The sequence below is a fragment of the Drosophila subobscura genome, chromosome A (genome assembly GCF_008121235.1).
Source record: "Drosophila subobscura isolate 14011-0131.10 chromosome A, UCBerk_Dsub_1.0, whole genome shotgun sequence".
Classification (NCBI taxonomy): domain Eukaryota; kingdom Metazoa; phylum Arthropoda; class Insecta; order Diptera; family Drosophilidae; genus Drosophila; species Drosophila subobscura.
In genome coordinates this window covers 17,797,752-17,818,979 of record NC_048530.1, presented here as the reverse complement: position 1 = coordinate 17,818,979, position 21,228 = coordinate 17,797,752, and the positions used below count along the sequence as shown (strand labels likewise).

Here is a 21,228-nt window from a genome sequence, read left to right as displayed (position 1 = left end):
TAAATTCATCGAATGTTTTGTGGTCTGCGCTCCTGCTGCTGCTGCTCCTGCTCCTGCTGCTGGCATATCCCAATCGAAGTTGCACGGAACAAATTCTAGAAAAATATTACTCACAAGTCCCGTCCTTCTGCTCGGAGCCAGCGACATCGGAGTGCGGATGGAGAGTCTGAGGCGGAAAAGTTAACGCGAATTAAAAACTTTGCTCATTCTTCTTCGGGTATTTTGTGTCTTAATTTCTACATTATCCTCGCAATCTTAATTAAGCTGCCTGTCAGGACACGCCCACAGTAAGCCCAGTACGCCTCCTGTTTGCTGGTCCTGCTGCTGCTGCTCATTTGTTTGCCGCCATTTTGCTCCATGCTGTTGTTGTTCATGTTCTGCTTCGGCCCATGCATTTATTTTTTAATTTTTGTTTGTCCCAAGTCAGTCCGCATCCGGTTCCGCCTGTGGCACATTGCGTATCCGCGTGAAAAACTAGCGCCAACGCAGCGCCGCAGCAGCCGCCTTCTGCCGCATTGTCCTTGCCGCAAGTCACAAGTTCATTTGCTTTTGGCCTCGCTGTTGGGACATTCCAACGAGCGGGTAACACCACTTCATTCTGGGGTACATTAATGCTACGATCTATGAAGAACCCAAGTTGAATTTTTCTTTTATTCATGCTATTTGCAATAGTAATCTCCTCACTTTAGGCCGCTGAAAATTTCAATTAGTTACCTGTTTGAAATGGTTTTTTTCTTTCGCAAGTTTTCGAATCCAATCAACTGAGTTTTGGTCAATATCATTAAGACTTTATAACACTTTTATGGGCCATTTTAAAAATGCAAATTAAAAAGCAAATACACATCGGCACAAGCCGTCAAAGCTGATTGGTGGCTTCTCTGGTTCTGTGACCAAGTACACAGAACCGAATGTGGAATGCGGAATGCGGTAGAATAGAGAGTCCACACAGCACAGTTCATCAAAAGAGGCACTCTACACGATGGCCACATCATGAAACGATGGAAAGACAGGAGAAAACTCCAGCCAATTTTATGTGATATTTCCTAACAAAATATTTTGGTATGCCTCATGGAAGATTGTCCTTAACTCGCTTCAAATTTTAGCCACCTTTTGCCTACTTTAAGCTAAGAGAATCGCAATTGTAGTTCACATATTTAATGCAGTCATTTGCATTTTTATTGTAATGCTGCTTTCACTTTTGACATTAGCTCTTCGATTTTATGCTTAATTTGAATTAAATTATTCGCCGGACTTTATCGCAGTCCTTGACGAGTATATTCTAGCTTCTGCACTGCATCTTCGCACTCCAATTTTTGTATATCCTGAGATGAGTCGCTTTCCCAACAGAGTTTTTAGAATTTGGTGAGAGTTTTAAAGCGCATTTTGTGGATAATATTTTTATAGGAATTTTTAAATATGTATTCCGCATCTCCACGCGTAAGTAAGTACATCCAGATAGTAAGATCTGCAAGGGTATCCAAGTTCCAGTGTAGCCCAGAGGCATTCTCTTGCACTCTTTTTTTTCTCTCTTGTTTCAATTAACTTTTCTAAATTTATTTATGCATGCGCCTAAGTATACATAAATATACATATATTCACGTGTATGTGTGTGTTGAGGGCGTGCCGTGTGTGGGCGTTGAGGGCGTGTGTGTTTGCATCGTCAACATTCCCGTTAACAGGCCGTAATTGTTTTTACTTTTTGTTTGGTTTTCTTTTCTTTTGGTTTTTTGTTCGGTGTTTTGCCTCCATTTTCGCGTTTTGCATTTAAAGTCAGAGTTGGCTTGCTAGTTGCTAATCCCCGTCCCGCCCCACATCCGCTGGTCGCGTGGGGCGATCGCTGCATCTTAATCCCTGTGAGTGGCCGCGCCCGCCCCTCAACAAAGAATTCGCTGCCGCTACCTTTAACAAACTATCCGGCGGTTTCATTCACAGAAATATGCAAAATGCCAAGAGAGGGGGCGGGTGTTGGGTTGAGTGGAATGCCAGTGTAGAATCACCTCTCCCCTCCCCTACTCTCCTCACCGCACCGCACCGCACTGCTTGCTCTGCTTTGGCTTTTGCTTTCCCACTGCTTTGCCTCCTGCCAGACATCTCTGCGCGTACTACGCGGCTTACAACTGCAATTACAACTACAACCGCCGCCACCCACCCGCACACTCCCTCCACCTGTTGGCAGCCGTTACTCTCTCTCTCTCTCTCTTACTCTCTTTGTCTCTCCGTCTCTTTCGCTGGTCTGCCTCTCTGTGCTGCATCTCTTTCTACAGCATGGTGATGGCTGGGGAATTAACAATGAGCCGGCAACGATGTTAACTGAAAAATGCTTTTCGCTTTTGCTCAACTGTGGCTGAATGCCGGGGAATTTGGTTGGTGGGGGCGGAGGGCTTGGGGCTTGGGTTGGCTCGCTGTGGTTGGGTTCTGCGGGTTGGGCCTGGAGGGTGGCACAGCGTCCACAGTGCACTGAACTCCGCCGCTAAGTATGCAACACTGAAGACTGAAGTTTAATTGGGAGAAAAATCCATCTCCATGGCAACATTACTCTGGCAGCTGAAACAATTTCAATGTTTTTCTTAGCTAAACACACAAACATGCATAAATATGCGTAAATTATTGTTGTGCTTTATTGGTAGGTTGGTTATTTATTTGATTTACTTTTTATATGATATATTTAGGTATAAGCAAAAAAAAACTCTAATTAAAATTCACTTTCCATTGGGAGTTCTACTTCTAATTCCCTTCTGTTATTTAAAGAACAAAATTCTTTTACTGTTGCAGTATTCTCGTAGCTCAAGGCATATACTGTGCCTGATCGGAGTCTTTCCATGACTTCATCGTATTGGATCCGTACCCATGATCGGGCAATACTTTGGGCGTGCGATATAAATTTTTTGTGTTATTATAAAAGTTCTAAAAACAACGGAGAAAAAGCACATAATAAAAACTAAACATTTGCACTTATTGCAGTTTTGTCACCAACCTTTTCATGTTTTCGCTGGACTCCGCCGCCAGGCTCTCCAGCGGCAGGCTTCACCAGCAACACTGCCGACGAGGGGGCGGCGCCAACCCTCAGCGTTGAGTGCGACTTGAGCCTCAGCTGGAGATCAATCGATGGAGGTGGCTCCTTGCGAATACGCTCCTCGATCTCATACAGCTCTTGCTGTAACACACAGAGAGAAGCAGAGTGCATCAGAGAGAGAGAGAGTGGAGGAGCAGAAGCTCGAGGGAAACTTACGCGATTCTTGTAGACCATGCAGCAGGCGCGCAGCGTAAAATAGTAAATAATCTCGACGCCAGAAAGCAGCGAGAAGCCAAGAAAGAGACTGGCAATGCCGCCAAAGGACACCAGCAGATCCACCCAGCCGAAGAGCACTTCGCGCTTGTAGCGAATAATGGGCCAAGTGAGGAACTCCACCAGCACACCCGTGCTCTCGGGTCGATCCACACTGGCAGAGAGAGAGAGTGAGAGAGAGAGGGTGGATCATTAGATGGCAAAGTAGAATAATCCACAGGTGAGCAGCTAACATTTTGATGAGTTTGTCAATGTTGAACACCGTCTTGGAGCAGCTAAGCTCGCACTGCAGACAGTCCTTAATGTTGGTTATGTTCGCCTTGAACTCATCGAGGCAATCGAAATCCTTCACCATGCACATGGGTACGTTGTCTGCAATGAAAGGAAAGACCTATTATGGCTGCAACTTGAATGGGTTTCGGTGCACACTTATGGGCTTGTAGAAGGGCGGATTGCATTTGCAGAGCTTGATGGCCTTGTTCATGCGGCACTGCTTCATGCAGGAGGAGAAGGTGTAGGCCTCCGGGAAGTAGTTCAGCTTCACCTCATCGCTGAAGATGCACTTGCGCTGCCCAATGGATAGCTGCCGGGCATCGTCTGTGGTGTAGGTGTTCTTCTTGGAGATGCGCACCTCCACCAGCTGGCTCTCCGACCAGTCGATCTGTGCATTGAAGTCGGAGCCAAAGTACTCTTCGTTCGAAAAGATGAAAATCTGTCAATGAAATCGTTGATTAATCAATCCTTTATCCTCGGGCTCACCACCCTACCCTACCCTAGAGGTGCTGTTGGGCACAAAGAAGAGCGCCCACTTTTTGTCCGTCTCGTACAGATCGTGCGGTGCTCCCGTCTTTATGCTAAAACACACACAAATTATGGAAGTTAGGAAGTAAATCGATTGGGTGCTGCAACTGGGACTTACTCCTCGGCGGCTGTGGACTTGAAGCGACTGTTGAAGGCATAGCAGAAGCCATGCTCCGTATAGATGGGCTCAAAGTGATCACAGCAGGGTATGTCCTCGTCGCGATACTTGCACGACACAAAGGTACTCTCGCAGCTGATGTGACCCTCGAAGGCCCACTGCCTGACGGTGTGCTCCTCCAGCTGATCCTTGGGTATGGACTCTGACAGCAGCTTGGCGTCGCGAATATTACCAAAATTGAGCGATGTGAGCAGCTCCAAGAATGGGGCAAACATCTGGGCACGTGCATCATCATAGTTGCTGTTGTGGCACACATTTATATTTATGGCTTGGATGCTTTGCAATTAAAATACGAATACTCACGCCAAACTCTTGTAGACCGCTGCATAGGATTTTTCGTGATCGAAGGCCGCCTCTGGGCACACAACTGTGGTGGGAAAGACAACGTTCTGGTTGTGAAAGTCGGTGTCCAGGCCGGTGATGGTTGGATTCGTTTGGAACTTCTCCCACAGACTCATAATGATGACCAGGGCGGTGACAGCACCAATTGAGGTGAAGCAAAACCACATGAACTTCTCACCAATGGGACGCCCCGTCTCGGCTATGTAGCGCACGCCGTGGAGCGTTGAATTCTGGAAAAACTCCTTCGTCTGATAGATGAGACTGCGGCGAAAGATGACCAGTGTCTCGAGGGCTCGTTGCCGCCGTGTCGTCTCGTGGACGTGTTTCTCTTGCCGCATTTTCGTTTCAGAAACATTGCTGGCCCCGGTCGAGGCCACAGTCAATGGTCCACAATGGTAAATTCAAAATACTGACCAAAAGCAGACGGCTCTGGCTCGTGTCGGTTTGCCTGAAGGACTAAACTAAGGACAAATCGCACACACACCCAGCACGGGGATCGATGCGTGGGTCATTAGTGGCTGCGTGCGAATAGAAGGCTGGGTCCGGACTGGATTGGCCGTGGGAGGGTGTCCGCTAAAAGCCTTTCATTGTTTATGCACCTGTCCGGGTTGCATGACGCTGATTGAACCACCGAAATGGGACAGTGTAATCGTGACTGACCCATCTAGATTGACTTACCCTATGCCCTTATACCCTACCCAGTGCGTTTCTATAACTATTTCAAGGGTAATGTTTGCTTATTTTTATTAAAACAAATACAATTCTGCGCATCATTTAGATAGATATATTTATGTGATTTCTAGCAGACAGTTCCTGAAAATAGATGAACAATATAAAAAATGGAAAGGTAAAAAAACTTTAGCTGAGGATTCAACCACTCAATATAGTTGGAAAACATTCCGAAAGAGTTCGGGAATACTCGTGCCATGGGAATCCATACCAATAAATCCGATATTTAGAATATATGAAAAAAAAGTCCAGTCATCTAAATTTTAAGTCCTAAAATTAAAAGCGTATTTCTTACTTCGGTTAGCTTTTTCCGTTGTTTTTTTCTACGTAATGCTTTGGTTTAGATGGTGCTTGGTCTAGGCTTTGTGTGTCCATGGCTGGTGGGTCAGTCAGTCCTGTGGCAGAGTGCAGCTGCCTTGGATGTATGGGCTGGTCGGATGGTCGCAGCTAATTGGTCGAACGTAGCTGAAGTAGGTCCGAATCGGCTGTCTGAGCAGCTTCCGGCGCCGCCTTGCACTCCACTCCACCACTCGCCAGGATGCACAAGACGAAGGAACTTCACAAGTTTTGTGTGAACTTCTGACACGGCCGGCCCCAGCCAGGCTCTGGCTCTCAGCTATCGCCGGCCATCGGTGGTGCGCTCTTTGTTTCGCTCCAGCCAACACATGAAGTGTTCTCAAGTTACACAAAGAGCACAAGAGCGGAGCAAAAAGAGCGGGCTGGACTGCACTGGATCCATCCAAAGACCAGCTCAAACCCAAAACAACAACCCAAAAAAAAACAACAAAAAATATCCCCAAAACCCGAACCGAATCCAAGCTGAACAAAAGAACTGCCGAATTGAGTTGACCCTGATGGCGGTGGCCAGATAAAAGTGAAGCAGCAACGGCAGCAGCAGCAGGAGCCTTCATCCGACTGGCGCCAGTCGGCAGGGCAGGGCAGGGCCCTTCACAGCTTCCCCTGGCGCTCCCCCTCGTTCTTACAGAAAACCTTAACGGTCAGCGGGGCCCCTTAGCATAAATTACGTTTAGCTTGGGAGAAAAAAAAAGCCAAGGATCCCAGTCGGATCACTGCACCTGCCGGCGCAAAGAGAAAGGCAGCCAAAAGTTTATTCTAGGACCTCTCCTAGGATCGAAACTCGATCGCGACCCACTTATGGTTCCCACTGTCCCGCCCCCTTCCACAACGTTCTCCTCACAATTTGTTTTTGAATATCTGCTCTCTCCCTCGTCTCGTTTCGTTTCGGTTTCGGTTTCTTATCGGCGATCATTTGTCAAAGGCCTCTGCCTGCCATTGAAAAGTTGCCCGACCACTGAGCGAAACGAACGGCAATTGAAACAAATTTGTTGGTGCCTGGCCTGGCCTGGCCTGGCCTGGCCCGGCCCCTTCGCCACAGTGGTTCACCCCTTTGCCCAGCCCCCTTGGCGCCTCCAATCCACTCTTCAGATTCAGTTGACAAATGCAGAGGATGAACCAAAAAAAAAGGCTACTTCAACGAAAGAAAAGGGCCCGACGGGAAGATACCCTCCGGCATAAGTCCTACCTGCCAAAGCCAATTTCAATGGCGTGTCAATGGGGTACTGGGTGCTAGAACCAATCCACCCTCGATTATTCACGATCAATGAGCATTAACGCTGCCATCGTTGGGAGCACACTCTCATAAATAAGAAATTGAGAGTAAGTAAGCGAGACTCGCGAGGATGAGTTCGAGAAGGAAACACACACTGGAGGGGTGGGCAGGCAGAACAGAATCTATGGCTGAGGGTATGCCAGGCTTCGATAAAAGTTTTTCCTTTTCATATACCCTTGCAGAAAGTCACTTTATTTTTAGAAGAAAGCCAAAATAGCGGAATGCGAGCATTCATAATAAAGAAACTCAAAATGATCAATGTCACATCGCTATAAGCATTGTTGCGATCTTTTTAAAAGGGTATTAAGTGCTTCGGCTACTTCCAGAGCTTTTGCTTTACTTTCTGGTTTCAGTTTCTCGTTTTGCATTGCGCACCAAGATCGATCGGTGGCGAAGAATGTTCCTTTGAGGCTGGTCTCCATGTCCGCTACGTGCCTGTTCCGCTCTCCGTCCGACCGTCTATCCGACTGCCCGTTTATTTGTCTGTGTGTTCTCGTGTGTGATTAATGGTAATTGCTTTCATGGCTCTTTTTTATATCCATTACTCGTCAAGCACAAGCGGGTATATTCCACGACACTCACATATTTCGGGTGGCAAATTAAAGGATTTCCGACTTGCCAAAAATATATAAATATGAAAAGACTATCTAAATAGGTTCTTCTCAAGCAACGCTATGTTATGAAGTAATGTTCAGACTTGCATTAAAGTTTCTTGGGAAAACCATGATTTAGATCTCGGATTTCTCTGACATTTTAACGGGGTATTTTTAAGGTGTACCACTGGACACAATAACCATTACGAAATTGTTTCCACATTTAATGCTTGCAACAATTTGTTGCACTAATATCGCTTTTAGCTGCCATCAGCTCTCTTTCGCTTGTCCTGTTCTCCTTCTCCGTCTTTTGGGAGAGCATTTTGGAAAGTTGGAGAGCGAAAGTTTCCTCTCAGACCACAATATTAAGCCCATATGGTGCCAATATACAGTGAATAACTTAAGTATTCATTTGAGAGTACAACGAAAGAAGCATATTTGATCCCATAAGGAACTAGCCACGTACTCATTTCTATTTTATTGAATAATCTGATATTCTGCTGTTACTCCCTCATTTTGTTCATGTACTCCACGCCCTTGGCGGCGGACTGCTTGAGCGCTTCGACGGCCACCTTCACCTGCTTCTTCTCGCTTTCGTTCATCTTGGGCAGGCCGTGGTTCTTCTTGATGCCTTTCCTGCCGAATGTGAGTGGGGTGGAGAAGAAGGGGGCGTCGGTTACGTCGGACTGGACGTAGGCGCACTCGGGCGCACAGGACTTGCCCTTGAGGCCTCGCATCAGGGCGTTGGTGAAGCGGGCGGCCGCGTAGGCCATCGATAGGGTGGCGGAGCCCTTACCGGCCTTGGCCTTGACCACCTCATCGCCGCCTGTCTGGATGCGTTTCACGATCGATGCGATGCACTTCTTGTCCCCCTTGAAGCGTGGCTGGCACTGCGAGAAGATGGGTACGATGGTGGTGCCGGCATGGCCTCCCACCACGGGTATCCTGATCTCATACGGATGGACGTCCATGTGCTCCCCAATGAACTTTTCGGCCCGCACCACATCCAACGTGGTCACTCCAAAGAGCCGCTTGGGGTCGTAGCTGCCAGCTTGCTTCATCGCCTCCGCCGCAACGACCACAACCGCGTTCACTGGGTTGGTGATGATCCCCACCAAAGCTTTTGGCGCATAATGGGACACTAGGCAAGCGGCCCTTGCCACTATGGGGGCATTTGTGTCGAACAGGAAGTCCCGTGTCTGGCCGGGCTTGCGCGGCATCCCAGCGGTAATCATCACGATGTGTGACCCCTTGATAGCCCTCTTCATCCCGTCCTCTCCGAAGTAGGGCTTCACCTTGCACACCGTGGAGATGTGCGACAGGTCCTTGCCGAAGCCCTTGGTGGCCTCGAGGTCGTGCAGGGCCAGCTGCGTCACCAGTTTGTTGGTCATCAGCAGCAGGGCCAGTGGCTGGCCAATGCCGCCGGCTGCTCCTATCACCGCCACCCGGAACTGGCGCTGGAGGGACAGAATCGATGGATTAAATCATTTTTGACGATGAAGTGTCTTACCGTCTGTGTCTGTGTCTGCATTTGGTTTTTGGTCGCTTGACAGAGTTGCCAAAAGAGGCGGCACTTGGGCAAATTTGTTGAATTTAGCTGGTTCCTAAACATGCTGATGCTGATAAATAAGAGCCGAAAATTTTTGAATTAAAATAATTACTATTTTTACAATTTTGAATATGTTCCTATGGATTTTTATTTTTGACAAAACGGCTTACTCAGACTCATGACAGAGCTTCGAAATCCGGAAAAAAGTAGCACCAGCCGCAAACCCGCCAGATGATCAGCTCCAAACCGAAGCTTTCGCAGCTGCAGCAGCAGAGACAAAAGCCAACCCCGGGAGACAGTAACATGAGCAGAACAACGGAACACAGACGAAAGAGAGAGAGAGAGAGCGAGAGATATAACAGAACATTCGAGAACTGTGCTCAGCCACCCACCACAACAACACACATAGATCAGCAGAGAGCAGGTAGTCGTCGCAACGAAAGAGAGTCAAACCTCGAGAGAAGTCCCGTTGTCCCGAAGCTGACTGCAAACGCCGATTTTGGCATGGGAGCGACATTGGCAGTTAGCAAGGTCGCAGCCAGAATTTCTCGAAAAGGGAGATGTCAGAATTTGCAAGTAAAGTGGAACAAATATCCAACCACGAAAGTTTGCATTGTAACAGGTATATTTAATAATTATAATAGATTGTTGTGTTTTTTTGTTGCCCGTCTGGCAGGTTGCCCAGCTTCTATGGGAGCAGCCCTTCTAATCTTCTATCTTCTTCAAGCTAGACTCCTTGGCCATCAGATTGAAGAGCAAAGCGTCAACGGTTTCCGTGCAGCCCAGCGCCAACTTCTCGAGATCCCCCATGGATACGCCCATGTCCAGTTTGCGTAGGACGCGATGATTGAAGATTTGCCAGTTCAAAAAGTTCAGCGGCAAGCTAAGGCACGGCGAGTAGCTGGTGAGATCTTCAAGTCCTGGCTGGATTTGGTTAAACATCCTTGCCACTTGCAGTGCGTCGCAAAGCTGCTCGGCATTGCGATAAGTTAACTGGATGCCGTTGCGTTGCAGCCAACGATCCAAGACCACGCGCTCCTCAGCGCTCAAATTTCGAATGTTGGCCATTTTTTCACGCTTTGTATTTGCAGTAACAAAGGAAGTGAATTGAATTTTTTCTGAATTTTTGTAACTTTAGCCAGTCGTTTCCTAATGTGGCTTATCACTTTGTTTGATTTAAAACCAAAAGCCACCTTGATGTAGAAAAAAAAGTAGCCAAAAAGCAACTGCCGTTAGAGTCGGCATCGATCTGAATGCCCACCAGCAGATGAGTCAATAGCTGCAGTTGAGTGTGGAGTTGGACCCCAAGGTGTTCGGCTGGATTGGGTTAGTAGATTGCGTTGATGTCCTTCCTGCCAGCGATCTCCGCCGGCCGAATGTTTGAATTCGCGGAAGGCGAGACACAAAGTGGCAAGTGTGTGTGTGGCATGTTCGAAAAGCGTCTGGTCCCCGATCCGCAAGTCATTGAACACCAGCGAGTGTAAAAATCATTTGTGCGGCACCGAACTGAATGTCCATCAGCAGAGTAGCGAGCAGCTGCGAATGGGAATGGAGTCAGAGGGCCGAAATATCATCAATTTGCATTGAGAACTCACTTGCAAAATGTTTCTGCATCCGTGAAATGTACGGTAGAACATCTCCTCGAACCCCAGATGGATGTTTGCCAGCGCTTTGTGGGGATTCCTGCAAATATTTATTCTCAACTCCGATTAATCATCAATATAGAATGACTTACTGGCAAAGACCATGTTCCTCTAATCGAGCACGACTGTAAAATGAATGAATGAAAAACATTTGTTCATGGTTAGGATAGGAAAGAGTGAATCGGAGCACAAACCAAGTGTATCCATCCAGGGTAGGGTGTACTGGCCCGTCACTCGCTACCCTCTGAAAGCTGTCCAGCTGGGTGCCGCCGAAATGACTCCTGCACTCGCTGTGGGTCAACGACTCTGGACATCGAGATTCATTTGCTTTTCGCGAACGCCGTGCACACGCCAGTGTGAACATTCGACATGTGGACGTCGAATGGTAACAGATAGACGCAACTTCTTCCTAGACTTCAACTCCATTCCCATCACCAGTTATTCGACGGTCTTCTCATAGTTATCCAGGGGGATGCCGCAGCAAAGATTCGTGCCACGAAATTATTTGCTGGTTTACATTTAAAATTTTGATTTGTTAAATTTGTCACTGAAGTTTGCCCGTTCCCGGCTCTAACGGCAGTTGCTTTTTGGCTACTTTTTTTTCTACATCAAGGTGGCTTTTGGTTTTAAATCAAACAAAGTGATAAGCCAGTGATAAGGAAACCGTTGACGCTTTGCTCTTCAATCTGATGGCCAAGGAGTCTAGCTTGGTTGACACTATCGGAAAGTGACATTTACTCCATGTACTTGACACCCTTAGAGATGGACTTCTTGAGGGCGTCAACGGCTACCTTCAGCTGCTGCTTTTCGCGTTCATCCAACTCGGGCAGGCCATGGTTTTTCGCAATGCCCTTGGGACCGAAGGTGAGTGGAGTGGAGAGGAACGGGGAGTCGGTGGCGTCGGACTCCACGTAGGCGCACTCGGGCGGTCCCGGCTCGCCCTTGAGGCCTCGCATCAGGGCGTTGGTGAAGCGGGCGGCCGCGTAGGCCATCGATAGGGTGGCGGAGCCCTTACCGGCCTTGGCCTTGACCACCTCATCGCCGCCTGTCTGGATGCGTTTCACGATCGACTCGAGGCACTCCTTGTCACCCTCGAAGGGCGGCTGGCACTGCGAGAAGATGGGTACGATGGTGGTGCCGGCGTGTCCGCCGATCACGGGTATCCGCACCTTTCTTGGATGGATTTCCATATGGTCCCCAATGAACTTCTCGGCCCGCACCACATCCAGCGTGGTTACCCCAAAGAGACGCCTAGGGTCATACCTGCCACACTTCTTCATTGCCTCCGCCGCAACGGCCACCACAGCGTTCACTGGGTTGGTGATGATTCCCACCAGCGCATGGGACGAATGCTCGGACACCAGGGCAGCAGCCTTCGCCACTATGGGGGCATTGGTGTCGAACAGGAAGTCCCGGGTCTGGCCCGGCTTGCGCGGCATTCCCGCGGTAATCATCACGATGTCGGCACCCTTGATGGCCGTTTTCATCTGGTCTGATCCGAAGTACGCCTTCACCTGACAGCCTGAGTCCATGTGCGACAGGTCCTTGCGGAACCCCGTGGTAGGCTCGATGTCGTGCACGGCCAGCTCTGTCACCAGCTTGTTGGTCATCAGCAGCAGAGCCAGTGGCTGGCCAATGCCGCCGGCTGCTCCTATAAGTGCCACTTTGAACTGGCGCTGCAGGTACAGATTAATTAATAGACAAACTTACCCGCTTTGACCATCAACCATTAACACTTACCGTCTGCATGTGGCTTGGGGTCGCTTGGTAGAGTCGCCAGCAGTCACGGCACTGAGCCATAACTGCGGCCTTGCCCTTTCTCCGGAGCATGCTGAATGCTGATGTTTCGGAATTATTTTTCTAGATGCTTTTCAGGAGCTATAATTTAGAATGTTTTTTTTTTTTTTTAATTTAATCGCTGAGTCCGCATAGACCAGGTACAAATTTTGCTAAAAATTTTGAACTCAAAAAAGAGATGTTTGCCGAACGAACACTAGAAATAGACTGCTGGAATATGTTTCGAATGTGGCTTGTGACTAACTAGCTGACAGAAACGGCCTGCTTTGTTCTCTAATGCTGATAAATAAAAGCCAAAAAGTTGTGACTAGAAATAACGAAAAAGGGCCTACTCAGCAATCTACTTGAACCTATGTATGTACGTACATATTCGCATGTACATATGTATGTACATACATACATATGTAGGTACACAAGTGTACATATATACAGCATCATAGCCCGAGCACATACCATAGACGCATAATTGCTGATCCATGCATTTCGATCGCACTCCCTCCCAGACTGTAATCAATGCCAAATACACACGCTCAGAAGTACGAGCACAAATGCAATCTTACGCTCTTCGTAGGCTCCATGAGCGAACTCTACTCCCCACTCTCTTGAGGAGGTGAGCTTTGATTCAACTGACTTTGAGCTCTCCGAATCAACACTCTCAATTATGAGAATCAATGGCATAGACGTAACATTCAACTCCGCAGCAAGGGCAGCGTAGGAACAGGCTGTCTGTTCTTGGAAGTTTGTCATAAATTATATTACAAGAAAAAGGAGAAATAAGTCTGAAGAAGTTGAATATATTCTGGCTGTGGTTGTGTTGAACATACAATTAATATCAATAAAGTTTTAAAATGGCCGAAAAACCGATCGAAGTTGTGAAGAGAAATCCGAGACCCCATCGTGGGGGTCAGGGTACTTTTATAAAAAAGAGGATTTCGAAAATCAAGTGGCTCCTACGTGGAAACATCGATCCGCCAATAACATTGGAAAAAGCTAATCAATTAACCAAGGAACTCCAAGAGCTGGAAGAGAAATTATATTTGAGAAAAGCAAAGGCAAACGCACAACCTGCGGCTCCACAAACAGGCAGACCCATACAAAATTTATGCAAACCAACACCAACACCAAAACCCCAATCCAAACCCCAGCACAAACCCCAAGAGGCCAGGACCCCAGGAAATATGAAGGTGATCCCTTTAAACGACGAGGAAAAACCAACAACCAGCCGCGCCGCCAGAATCACCTCACGAAACAAATAAAACCAGCGCGAAAATCGGCAGAACATCAGGCGGGCCATCAATGACAGCAGCACCAGAAAGATCTGCTTAGAGGAGAGTGTGAGCGATGGTCCTCTATGGTATCTACATTTTTGAATTATTTTGCACACAAATTCTTAGAATTAATTGAATTTTTTCACAATCCAAAAAAATCCTGCGCGAAAATCGGCAGAACATCAGGCAGGCCATCAATGACAGCAGCACCCGAAAAGATCTGCTTAGAGGAGAGTTTGAGCGACTAAGCGGTGCCTGAACTGGCCATAGAATCCATATCTATATTTTTGAAATATTTTGCACACAAATTCGTATGTTTAATGGCATTTCATTGATGCATTTGATGTCCCTCTAAATGGGTTAAATTTCTATCAAATATGATTTATACAATTATTCAAGCACTTTTGCATGTGACGAAAAAGTCCATGGATTAATAAACGTTTCAAAATATATTCCATTAGCAATGGATCTGGGCTATTTTTCTAGATGATTGATTGTGTTAGAATTGGTGGCAGAACTTTGAGCATGAGTCATCTTTCAAATGGAAGACATGTACATAGCAAGGGATAAAGGAAATTAACCTTATCAAATATAAAAAGTTCATACATTTAATTTAATTATCATTTTCTTAAACTAATTTCAATCCATTTGGAAAATAATTTCGCGATTTGTTTTCTTTGACCTTTAAATTGGAAACTTCTTCGAAATGTTTATATAAAAGGAACCAACCCAACGAAAACGGAGCTATTGATGGCCTTTGGACACGCTTATAGATAAAGGTAAGAAATATTCAAACTAAATTGTAGATATTTTATCAATTTGTATTTCAGGATCAGGTCTGGTTTGAGACACGAATACTGTTGATTATTTAGTTTATGTTTAAATTATTTGTTTGTTTCTTCACAGTAATGTACATTTCGAGCGTTCACTTTTGCATTTTATTTCTGTAGACATTTAGACGGGTATAAAAAAAATATATATATTTAATACGATAATTAATTCAACGTAGCTTACACTTACAAACACGATCTTTCGATTTATTGATATTTGATTATATTTATATTTATATACTATATGTGTATGTGGGACGACTGAACGAACGAACGAACGAACGAACGAACGAACGAGCGTCTCTGCACAACATGAACAAAATTGTAGAATGGGCTGGGCTGTGTGCAGTGTATCAAAAGGATATCGCAATATCCTTAATCACTGCTGTCGTCCAGGGTCAGCGTTGCCCGGCTTGACGGCAGTCGCCCACCATTTACATTGACGAGCGGCGAATCATCCTCGGGGGTCGGCCGCACTTCGCGATACTTGCTGAACAGGCCGCGCACTTTGTTGATTGGCGTATGGAATGACTGCGACACGGTTGCCGCTGCAGCCGCTGCAAATGCTGGCACTGGGGAGGCAGCTGGTGCGGCAGCTACTGGCTGGCTCACTGGTTTCTGAATTGGTTCACTGACAGCCGCCAGGCCATTCGATGGTGGCGCTGACACCACATTGAGTTTGGGTGTGGAAAACAGGCGTTTCGGTTGGATCGAGCTTTGGCTGAGCGTTGGCTTCGTAGGCGATGGGAAACTGCGTGCATAAAAAGTAACAAAACAAGACAAAACAACTTTTGTGAGAGCGCAAACTCAGAATAAGGGACAGAGATGACTTACAGATCCATTTCAGCTGCGGGATAGTTCTCCATGACCGTTTTCCAGGCATGCACATGCGGCAGTGTTTCCTTCTCCACATCCACATGGAAGATGGCATTCAGGACATCCAAATCGCGCTTGGTTGGCTCCTTGCTGCAAGCGTTTTTTCGGTTATTATTCGATATTATTATGGTGATTTCATGTTTATAGTTTACCCAAAGATAAACAGCTCGTAGCGCGCCTCCAGAGAGATGGATGCACGCGGTGACATGTGCTGGTCCGGCGTATGGAACTGCTCTTCATCCTCGCTACTGCTAACCTGCTGCTCCGGCCACACGTCAGTGGCATCGTACTGCAAGGTGGCCATACAATTTGAGCAAAAGTTAGTTTCAATTATGGGCTTCCACTTACAAAGCAATTCTCATCACTGCTATCCTCATCATCGTCGTTGTCGACATTTCGCCATGCCCCGTCCTGGACTTTGGCACGCAAAACATTGGCAGCTGCTGCCACTGTGGCTGTGGGAGAACCGGGTGCTGGTGAATCCTGAACCTCGGCTGCTGCACGCTTCATCGATTCCGTGCGCTTTCGTCGACTGGTCTTTCGACTGAGATTCGCATCCCAAATGCAGGCGCAAGACTCTTCCGCTTGCCAGGCGAACAAGCAACGAACCTCCGTCTTGAGGGCATCGGGCAGCTGAACGGCATGGTCGGGGGCCTCTTCGAGCATCAGCAGGAGGCTGGCACAGACGCAGCCCAGATGCCCGCGCCGCTCATCATGCAGCTGAAGGAGACGACGCAGCATCTGGCGCAGCTGGAGACGTATGGCCACGTTGACCTCCTGCGAATGGTCCACATAGCTAGCCACCAGATGGGCAATGCGGGAGTGAACCTTGGTGAAGTCTACGATGTTGAATCGCGCATCGTCCTTGAAGCTAACAATCAGCGATTTCAGTCTTTTAAGCTCGCAGAGTAGGGTGTCATTGATGGAGACCATGTTGCCAATGTTGTTGATGAGTGTCTTGGTGATGCGCTTGGCGAACACCTGCAGGGACTTCTCCACGCATGTATAGGGCGTCATCACCTGGGTGGTGGTACCGGCATCGGCACCGGCACCGGCACTGGCACCGCCAGCAGCAGCCGGCGACGCCACAGCCTTGCCCACGCGATGCTTTTGCAGCTGCTGCTGTTGATCGCCTGTGACCATATCCAGATACTGGATAAAACTCCACGCCTGATCGGATTTCTCGGCGATCTCGGCCTGTTCGGCCTTTTTCTGCAGATAGCCCTCCAGTCGCTCCAGGCCAACCGGTGTGGAGATGTCCACGAACGAGTCGAGAAAGTCCCAGTATTCGCGCCACTCGAGATGCTCCTGGCGTGCCAGCTGTCGGCCCACCACCTCCAGGCCCTTCTCAATGTCCGAGTTCTTAATGTGACGCTCGCGGAAGCTATCGTTCATCTGCGACACGTTCATGCTCTTGTTCATGCTGATGCTCATGTCCCGCATGCTCGCATCGATCTCCAGCACGCTGTCATCGAGACAGAACGAGGATTCGACTTGACCGCGATATGCCATAAATAAATCCGGCTTCATCTGACGTATCGGTGTGCCTGGCAGCTCCATTGATCCACCCATTCGCTTGATCAAACAGTTGTTGTTATTATTGTTGTTGTTCACGCAATCCTTGCCATCGAGCAGCAAGGGTTTTGGCGAGCTGGTGGTCACTCCTTTTGGACTAAAGAGCGTACGTCGTCCCGCAGGTGAGGATGCCAGAGGCGACGAGCTACCTGCTCCGCCGCCATTGCCATTCAAGCTGCGATTAAAGATTGACTTGGTGGGCGTCACCTTCACGGGCGATGCAAAGGGCGAGATGGCCAACGGCGACATATTATTAGAGCCAATGCGTGGCGGTGTCTTCCAGCGACGATAGAAATGCATGGCCCTTTCCCGCGACATGGGTCCCGCCAATGCGCTGATGGTCAAGTCCGTGGTGAGGCCCTCGTGCTCGTTTGTCTTTTGCTGCAAGTTCTAAATGGTTACATAAAGGGTGAGAGATTAATGTTTTGCCTTAAATACATTTCCTCTACGACTCACCGGCGGTTTATTGGGCGTAAAGGGTTGGCCCACCTGTGGCGGCACCTCATTGGCCGCGGATCTCAGCACAGGCACATAGTGCGGATTGCCCAAGAGTAGCACCAACTTCTGGAAAACCTCGGGCGCGGCATGCGGTGCACGCAAGCAAATGATCTGTGTGACAGAGACAGAGATTAGAGAGATTGTAAAAGGGATTCTACTTTGCTTTGCCACACAGAAAACGACTCACATCTTTGGGCTCCTTGCCCTCAAAGTTGGCCAACGATTTGCATTGTGGATACGAAATGAGAACTTCAACGACGGCCACATGTCCATTCTTGACCGCAAAATGTAGGGGCGTCTCACCGCGCGCCTTGTCGGGCATATTCAAGTAGTAGTCGAGCAGATTGTCATTGAGGGTGGCGCACATCTCCCCGTTGGCCTTCTTGCCGGCATATTGAAGTGTGAACTCGCGATCGGTGATGATCTTGAGGAGAGTTTCGGCGACACGCGCCTGATTGACCTGCGCACAAATGTGCATGGCGTTGTAGCGACAGCCCTCCTTCAGGCTGGTGGGTGTGTCCCCATTGCTGATTAGAAATCGGGGATTCTCCCACACAATGCGCTGCACTCGCTCGATGTTACCAGTCTCAATCTGTTTACGGAACTCGACAAGCTCCTGCTTGCTGGGTGCCCGGAATGGTGGACGCTCACCGGTGCTGCTGCTGCTGCTGCTAGTTCCTGCCTCATGCTTGGCCCCAGTCCCAGGCCCAGTCCCACTGCTGTTGCTGTTACTGTGGCTGTTTGTGGTAGTGCTGCCATTGATGGATACATTGGCGGCACTTTTGTTGCTGCTAATATTGATGCTGATGCTGGGCAGCGACGCTATGGGTGGAGTCACAACGAGCCGACTCGACATGGAGGCAGCCAGGCTGCTGATGCTGCTGATGGCGGTGGGCGAGGTTGAGTACGGACCGTCTGTCGATCCCGATGACGACGGCTTAAAATTGTTGCTCATCGCTAGTGGCTCTGTGGAAGGAAAAACGCGTTAGATTAGCCACACAACAATCTTTCTCTGTCTGCGCACTTACTGCTCACTGGCTTGGCCTTGCCAAAACGCTTCAAAGATTCGATGCTCTCGAAGCCAAACTGCACGTAACTTTCTGCCTGCTCGCGATTGGGGAACTCACGCAGTCGTGCCTCCTTGTAGTGTCGCAGCACATCCAGTGCCTTGGATTTGTCGGTAAAGATCAGCCACAAAGGCGAGTCGGCTGTGGGTGGTGTTGACATCAGAATCAAAGAGGTTGGTTATATTATTAATAAATTGAGCTACCAACAGCAGCAGACGCTACACTGGTCGCGACTAGTCACGCCATTCGAATGGCAGAGAATAACGAAATGTGGGAAATGGCAAGGCGACAAATGACGAATGAGTGGAATGATTGCCAGATGAGGCGCGAAATGTGGTAAGCAAAACAAAATCAAATGCTCGGAGGGAGCAACAACCACAACAAAAGCAGACAGACGGATGGCATGGGAGAGGTCGCCGCGCTATTGGGGTGCGTGTGACGCAGTTATTGGCACCAGTGCCGGCAACATTGCCCTGCCCTGCCTTTTGGCAGACGGGCAAATTACGCCGAATTGGTTGTTCATTTGTCATCTGTTTTGCCATATTTCAGACGTTTCCCCCAACGATTCTACAGAACTACAGATTCCTGCTTACTTTTCTGATCGAACAAGCAACAAGTCAAGCTTTTAATGCATTAGAATTTCTTTCTTTATGATTTAAATAGTAATTTATAGTATCAAGGCGATTTATAGCCTACCCTAAGATTGATTTCACACGAGAAATGCACCATCAAAGAAAGAGATAGCAAGAGAACAGTGTTGGAAACAAAACACAAAAGGTAATTTTTACCAAGAACAGAGCTGTCATCTAATACAAAATTAAAGATCGATGGAATATAGCACAGAACAGATTGCACTTAAGATATCCATTTAAATTAAAAGTCGAAATTAAGGCAGCCAAAGCGAATAAATACTAAGAGGGTATTACAATTTCGGCATACCGTTTATGCTATGTTTTGCATTCTTTTTGCCTTCTTTTGTTTCTTTTTGGTGGGCAACGACACTTTAACTGAATTTTGTTGCTCTTTTTTTTGTTGTCGTTGGTTGGGGCAAACAAACAGTGACAGAGACAGGGACAGGGACAGGGAGCACAATTGTTCCGGGGAAGAATTCGACACATTAGCTGGGGATATATAAATATTGGATCCGGGGCATACGCATACGCATACGCACCACAGGCTGGTTTATTTTTTGTTGGCTAGCAGCACTCTCTGTGCAGCTGGCTTTATAAATAACACTCGAAAAGTGAAGAATATTTTGTAAGGTGAAAAGCGCAATGCTAAAGGCAACAATAAATGTGCGACGTGGTGGGTGGCAGTCAGGTCAAGGTCCTGTTGATGGGAGCGGAGGTGGTGTGGGTCTTTCCAGGCCCAGAGTTAATCGCGAGTAAACGCATTTAATTGGATTAGGCGAAGGAAGAGAGAAAAGTAACATCGCGACGGAGGGGTAGATGCAGTTGGAAAGGGGTGTGGGATCGCCGTGTAATTGCATTTTGCGTCGTTTTGTTTGACGGTTTATTGCCATGTAGGGGCGATACGATATGGATGGAGGGAATCGACTGTGCGAGCGAAACAGCTGCGAAAACCTCGAGAATTTCTTGGGATCGCTCTCGCACACACACATACACAAGCACTTAGTCATGGATGTGTGCACACACCGCGCGCGCGCTCTTTGGAAGCAACAAGCGTATAACCGTAAAACAAAAAACAAACACAAAAAAATGAAACGGTAACCGAAACCGAAGCAAATAACAACGCACTTACGTGGATATTCGGGATCCTCATAGCTGTCCGCATTGGGATAATCTGCTGCTGCTGTGACTGTCGTGTTGTTGTTGGTGGCCGACGACGACGACGACTCTGGGACTGGCTTGATATTCACCGCCGCTATGGAGCCCGCACACTGGGCCGCGGTGCCCTCGAAGCCAGCCTTGGACGGCGGAATGTAGACGCCAAAGTAGGACATCTGTAATGTTGGGGTAGCACCGGCTGCCGATGATGCTGCGGGGGAGACGAGACACATACAGGGCCTATACAGAAACACACACACACACAGGCACAGTTTATCTGAATTGCAGTAAACCACGGCACAATACCAGTGCGGCAGCAACAGACGCAAAAAAATGACGCGATGTGCGGATTTCGGTAAATTTCGCCATTTTAGAGCGGAACAACTGGTTACAGAAGTTGCCAACAAACGGCGGCTTTCGGATAACCCGGGGGCCATTGAGCAGATCTTACCTTTTACAGGATTATCGAGGGCAATTTGTAAAATTGCATTCAATTGTTTGGCGTCTCGTTTTGCTATTTTTTGATGTTTGGAACGGAGTTTAAAGGCAGTGTGACCGCTCTCCGCTATCGATAAAATATGCCGCCTGGCACTCAAAACAGTGCCTTTTAATTTTGAACATATACCGTAAATATACCGTATATCGACTTATACATATGTGGTTTTGCAATTGCCAAAGAATGTTGTCAAAATTAGCAATGTATCATGTGATATTTCACATAATTGTTGAAATGATTTGAACCTCTTTGAACTAGCGATATATACTCGAATTCAAAAATA

The 21,228-nt window shown here is 47.8% G+C and overlaps 3 protein-coding genes across 6 annotated transcripts; all 3 read right to left on the bottom strand.

Annotated features, from left to right (window-relative positions):
• Positions 1 to 2,784: 2,784 nt before the first annotated feature.
• On the bottom strand, positions 2,785 to 4,945 carry LOC117896492 (sodium channel protein Nach). The gene is made up of 8 exons (XM_034804836.1): positions 4,569 to 4,945; positions 4,206 to 4,505; positions 4,059 to 4,140; positions 3,716 to 3,998; positions 3,520 to 3,658; positions 3,230 to 3,440; positions 2,975 to 3,154; positions 2,785 to 2,904 (listed from the first exon to the last, which is right to left on the bottom strand). Exons 1-8 carry the CDS (start codon positions 4,943 to 4,945, stop codon positions 2,785 to 2,787), a joined length of 1,692 nt encoding a protein of 563 aa, XP_034660727.1.
• Positions 4,946 to 8,047: 3,102 nt separating this feature from the next.
• LOC117902003 (malate dehydrogenase, mitochondrial-like) lies at positions 8,048 to 12,632 on the bottom strand. 3 transcript variants are annotated; one of them, XM_034813055.1, is made up of 3 exons: positions 12,492 to 12,632; positions 11,701 to 12,427; positions 8,048 to 8,289 (listed from the first exon to the last, which is right to left on the bottom strand). In XM_034813055.1, exons 1-3 carry the CDS (start codon positions 12,579 to 12,581, stop codon positions 8,063 to 8,065), a joined length of 1,044 nt encoding a protein of 347 aa, XP_034668946.1. In that variant the 5' UTR covers positions 12,582 to 12,632; the 3' UTR covers positions 8,048 to 8,062. The 3 variants fall into 3 exon arrangements, with proteins under 3 accessions (XP_034668946.1, XP_034668926.1, XP_034668937.1); XM_034813035.1 differs by lacking the exons at positions 11,701 to 12,427; positions 12,492 to 12,632 and adding an exon at positions 9,070 to 9,205 and having other exon boundaries at positions 8,048 to 9,016; XM_034813046.1 differs by lacking the exons at positions 11,701 to 12,427; positions 12,492 to 12,632 and adding an exon at positions 9,077 to 9,129 and having other exon boundaries at positions 8,048 to 9,017.
• A 2,166-nt stretch (positions 12,633 to 14,798) lies between these two features.
• Positions 14,799 to 21,025, bottom strand: LOC117895686. 2 transcript variants are annotated; one of them, XM_034803528.1, is made up of 10 exons: positions 20,901 to 21,025; positions 20,424 to 20,660; positions 18,624 to 18,803; positions 17,783 to 18,561; positions 17,554 to 17,706; positions 16,589 to 17,487; positions 15,871 to 16,558; positions 15,675 to 15,811; positions 15,481 to 15,612; positions 14,799 to 15,397 (listed from the first exon to the last, which is right to left on the bottom strand). In XM_034803528.1, exons 2-10 carry the CDS (start codon positions 20,623 to 20,625, stop codon positions 15,022 to 15,024), a joined length of 3,546 nt encoding a protein of 1,181 aa, XP_034659419.1. In that variant the 5' UTR covers positions 20,626 to 20,660; positions 20,901 to 21,025; the 3' UTR covers positions 14,799 to 15,021. The 2 variants fall into 2 exon arrangements, with proteins under 2 accessions (XP_034659419.1, XP_034659409.1); XM_034803518.1 differs by having other exon boundaries at positions 15,871 to 17,487.
• Positions 21,026 to 21,228: the final 203 nt, after the last annotated feature.